We start from the raw sequence: 3,784 nt of genomic DNA, 5'->3' as shown, positions 1-3,784 counted from the left end.
TTGCGCCAAGAGCCAGAGGAAGAAAAGCATTAAAAGACGGCGTAGGACAGGGCCTCCAAGACAGGAGGCACCAGCAACAGTGCCTGTTAGAAACCTGCGACACCAGGACCGAGAGGACGACACTGAAGGAAGCGAGGGGATGCCCATAGGGTCACCAAGGAAGCCAGGTGATAGCAAAGGAACGCACTTTGCCAATGGAAATCCTACCCCTGTGGGCCCCTCTTTTCGTCCTACATGGGGCTGTGATCTGGTGTACCTCTTCGGTCAACAGACAAATTAGGGCCTCCGGGCCAGGAAACAGGGCCTTTAAATTCCAGTGTTTTCTTCACCACCCGACTCAGATTATGATCCACCCCCTCTCTTAGTCTTTTCATCTGAAAAATAGGACTTCCAACTCCGGACTCCCATCTCGCCCTGTCTTTGGCACTAAGTAATGTTTAGAGATGGATTCTGGATGGGGAGGGTCTAATAGGACGCTGCACATCTAGGCCTCATGGGCCTCAGCTGGCTTTTAGGAACTACAACTCCCGGTATGCCCCGCGATCCGCAGTCCGAAGGGCGGAGACCAGGAACCGGATGTGGCCTGTGGCTCGGGCGGAAAGCTGGGGAAATGGTGAGCTTGCCGGTGCTATTGCTCCGGGGTTTGGGTGGCATCGGGGGTTCGGGCCCCAAGTCTGCTTAGGAACTGGGGCTGGGCTCTCGGGATCCAGATTTCTCTCCCTGCGGCCTGTGCACAGATGGGAACGCCGAGGCCGGGTACTCCCAGGTTGGGGATCCATCCGGGTCAGCCCCCAGAACAGCTGTTGAATGAATGAAGCTTAGAGCGTAAATGAAGCCCCTCCTTCAGTGCATTCTCCCCAGAGCCACTTCGCCAACTGAGCCCTCTTTTTTTGTCCAGGCCACAGGGACAGACCAGGCGGTGGGATTTGGCCTCGTCGCCGTTAGCCTGATCATCTTCACCTACTACACTGTCTGGGTGATTCTCTTGGTATGCGCCCCCCCACCCCGCCAGGCTCACCTTCATCCAGCCCCCCGAAGCTCCAAGCCTACTCCTAAAACCGCTTAAGCAAATTCTGTGTGTCAGGCACTTTGCTGGGGGCTTGGCCTGTCGTACATCACAAACCTCTAGAACAGCACTATGGGGAAAATGCTTGTGTGTGCAAGCTGAGGCCCAGGGAGAAGGGCCTGACCCAAGGTCTCATCCTTAACTATTCCACTATAAGGCCCTGTTCTGGGTTTCCTCTCTGGTTAGCCAGCTGGTTTCAAGGCATAGTATGCCCAAGCCAGAAGATTTTACAGACACCTTGTAAGGCTTTTTTTTTTTTTTTTAATGTGGAAAATTTTGTTGGTTATTCCTTTAAAAGGCTAGTGTATTTGAGCTGGGCGTGGTGGTGCACGCCTTTAGTCCCAGCACTCGGGAGGCAAAGGCAGGTGGATCTCTGTGAGTTCAAGGCCGGCCTGGTCTACATAGTGAGTTCCAAGACAGCTGGGGCTACAGAGAGACCCTGTCTCAAAAAATACCAAAAAAAAAAAAAAAAAAAAAAAAAAAGGCTAGTGTATTTGGAAGGAAAAATCTTTTTTGTTTAGAGACCAGGTCTTTCTATGTAACTCCATTTGTCCTGGAGCTCACTATGTAGACCAGACTGGCCTGGATCTCACAGTGCTGCCTGTTGACTGTGTGGGATTAAAGGTAAAATCTTGTAGCACTTGGTATCCTTTAGAGAAAAATGTTAGTAAAGATTTGAACTCCAGCCCTCTGAAGACTGAAGCAGGGGGTTCTCAAATTCAAGGCTAGCCTGGAAAATATAGTGAAACCCTTCTACACACACACACACACACACACACACACACCACCACCACCCCCACCCCCACCCCGAGAGGAAGCCCAGGTTGGGAATCCCTTCACTGATTCCTCCTGTACCCCTTGCTAGGCTCTGGATGCTGACAGGTAGGTCCTCAGTACCCAACAACTGCCTTCCCAGTGCTCTCGATGGGTTTGGTCCCTTAGACAAAGGAGGAGCTGTGTAAGGTGAGCAATGCTCACCAGAGCTCTTCCTTCCCTCCTTGCCAGCCATTCATCGACAGCCAACATGTCATCCACAAGTACTTCCTGCCTCGGGCCTATGCTGTCCTCATCCCACTGGCCTCGGGCCTTCTGCTGCTGTTGTTTGTGGGTAAGTCTCCCATCCTCCGAAGGTCTCCTGCTCCTGGTCAGGGTGTTTTGGAGGGCTGGCCACCTTCACCCCTGAGCATGCCTCCATACTTTGGTACATGCTGTACAGTTTCTTGAGGTTCTTTGTCTCCAGGCCTCCTGGAGTTTTCCTCTTCCTCCTTCACGGCCACAAGGCAGCAACCCCTGAGTCACTAATGGCACATCCAGCTCCCCTTCCTTGTCTGACCCTCATCATCGATCCATACCTCAGTCACCACCTGCCACCATGGCCTATAACTGTTCTCTCTCTCTCTCTCTCTCTCTCTCTCTCTCTCTCTCTCTCTCGGCTTCCATGGATTAGGGACTAGATGTCCATCATCTGTGGCATTCTCAGCTCTAGCTTAGGCTGTGACGCTGAGCTCAAGAGAGTGATTTGTGTGACTTAGCCACCAGATGACTGGGTGACAGGGTAAGGGTGTGAGTAGGTATACTAGATGGACAGGTGGGATCGCGTTTCCTGTGGGATCTGAAGCACTCCATGCAGCATCTTGCCTATGGTAGGCACTCATTCTTATTTGGTGAATGTTGACTGCATGTGAGTGGATGTGTGGCTTGACGAGAGGCTGGGGCGATGTGACTGTAGCCTGCAGGGTGGCTGGGAGGGAGCTCGACCTTGCAAATGGGTCCTTGTGCCTGGCCTTTCGTCCTTCACATCCATCTTACCAGTCCTTTCTGTCCCTGTGTGTTCCAGGATTGTTTATCACCTACATGATGCTGAAGAGCCAGAGGGTGGCCAAGAAGGCTCAGTGAAGGTCCAGCAGGGATGAGGCTGCTGGTGCCTTACCCATATCCCCTCCAGGGAGGAGACCACGGGCCACAGCCTGCAAGACAGTCCAGGCATGGTGACCCCCCACCAGCCTGGCTGCCCTGTGGCCCTCTTCAGGAGGTGGAGCTGCTCAGGACTCAGCTCTGACAGACCAGAGACCTCTCCTGTCTTGCTCACCCTTCTAGAACCTGAGGGGAGAACTGGAAAGCCTCCAGCTCACCCCCTTCAGGCTTAGGTTCCAAACATTGCTGGTCCTGCCCATCTCACAGTTAGACTCCCTACCTACTGTTTCCTCTGGGCGGTGCTCTCTTGTCTCAGTTTTCCTCCTGTCACATACTGATGGACTTAGCAGGTTCTGAGGCTACACATGGCCTCCCCACCTCTGTAAGTCCTGCCCCTCCAGGAAGGCAGCTCCTCTGAGTCTGACCCTGCCCAGTCTTCATGAGGGCTTCTGTACCTGGAAGGCTGTGGGGAAACACAGACCCCAGAACCACAGGGGCACATTTGGGCAGCCATGCCAGTCACAGGCCACCCTGTTTGGGAGAACTTAAAAATAAATGTTGATCATGCTGGCTTTTTTCTCTGTCATCCTTGCCATGGGGTGGTGAGCTAGAGGGGGACTCAGAGGTGACACTGATTGTGCAGTGCGGGTAACACCTTTGCACTGTCCCTGTGCTGGACGCGAAGCAGGAACTGAGATGCATATGGGCCACAGTGAAGAATTTACAGAAGCCCAGCCTGCCCCAGCCATGCCTTCTCTGTTCCTGGTGAGTCAAGATGGAGTAGTTTTTTGGGGTTTTTTTTTT

General features: G+C 53.1%; 1 protein-coding gene across 1 annotated transcript; it reads left to right on the top strand.

Annotated features, from left to right (window-relative positions):
• Positions 1–517: 517 nt before the first annotated feature.
• Positions 518–3,552, top strand: Dpm2 (dolichyl-phosphate mannosyltransferase subunit 2, regulatory). Its single transcript, XM_008825255.2, has 4 exons — positions 518–613; positions 899–988; positions 2,072–2,174; positions 2,904–3,552. Exons 1-4 carry the CDS (start codon positions 533–535, stop codon positions 2,960–2,962), a joined length of 333 nt encoding a protein of 110 aa, XP_008823477.2. The 5' UTR covers positions 518–532; the 3' UTR covers positions 2,963–3,552.
• The last annotated feature ends 232 nt before the right edge of the window (positions 3,553–3,784 follow it).

The sequence above is a fragment of the Nannospalax galili genome, unplaced genomic scaffold, assembly GCF_000622305.1.
Source record: "Nannospalax galili isolate Female #2095 unplaced genomic scaffold, S.galili_v1.0 scaffold290, whole genome shotgun sequence".
In the NCBI taxonomy this organism is placed as follows: Eukaryota; Metazoa; Chordata; class Mammalia; order Rodentia; family Spalacidae; genus Nannospalax; species Nannospalax galili.
The sequence above is the reverse complement of the archived record's forward strand: the minus strand, read 5'-3'. Positions and strand labels throughout refer to the sequence as shown.

What these genes read in the sequence shown, in the direction of transcription:
- Dpm2 (XM_008825255.2), top strand. Translation starts at nt 533, where the DNA reads ATGCCCCGCGATCCGCAGTCCGAAGGGCGGAGACCAGGAACCGGATGT. An exon ending in GGCGGAAAGCTGGGGAAATG is followed by an intron (nt 614 to 898) that starts GTGAGCTTGCCG and finishes TTTTTTGTCCAG; the next exon opens with GCCACAGGGACAGACCAGGC. An exon ending in TCTGCTGCTGTTGTTTGTGG is followed by an intron (nt 2,175 to 2,903) that starts GTAAGTCTCCCA and finishes TGTGTGTTCCAG; the next exon opens with GATTGTTTATCACCTACATG.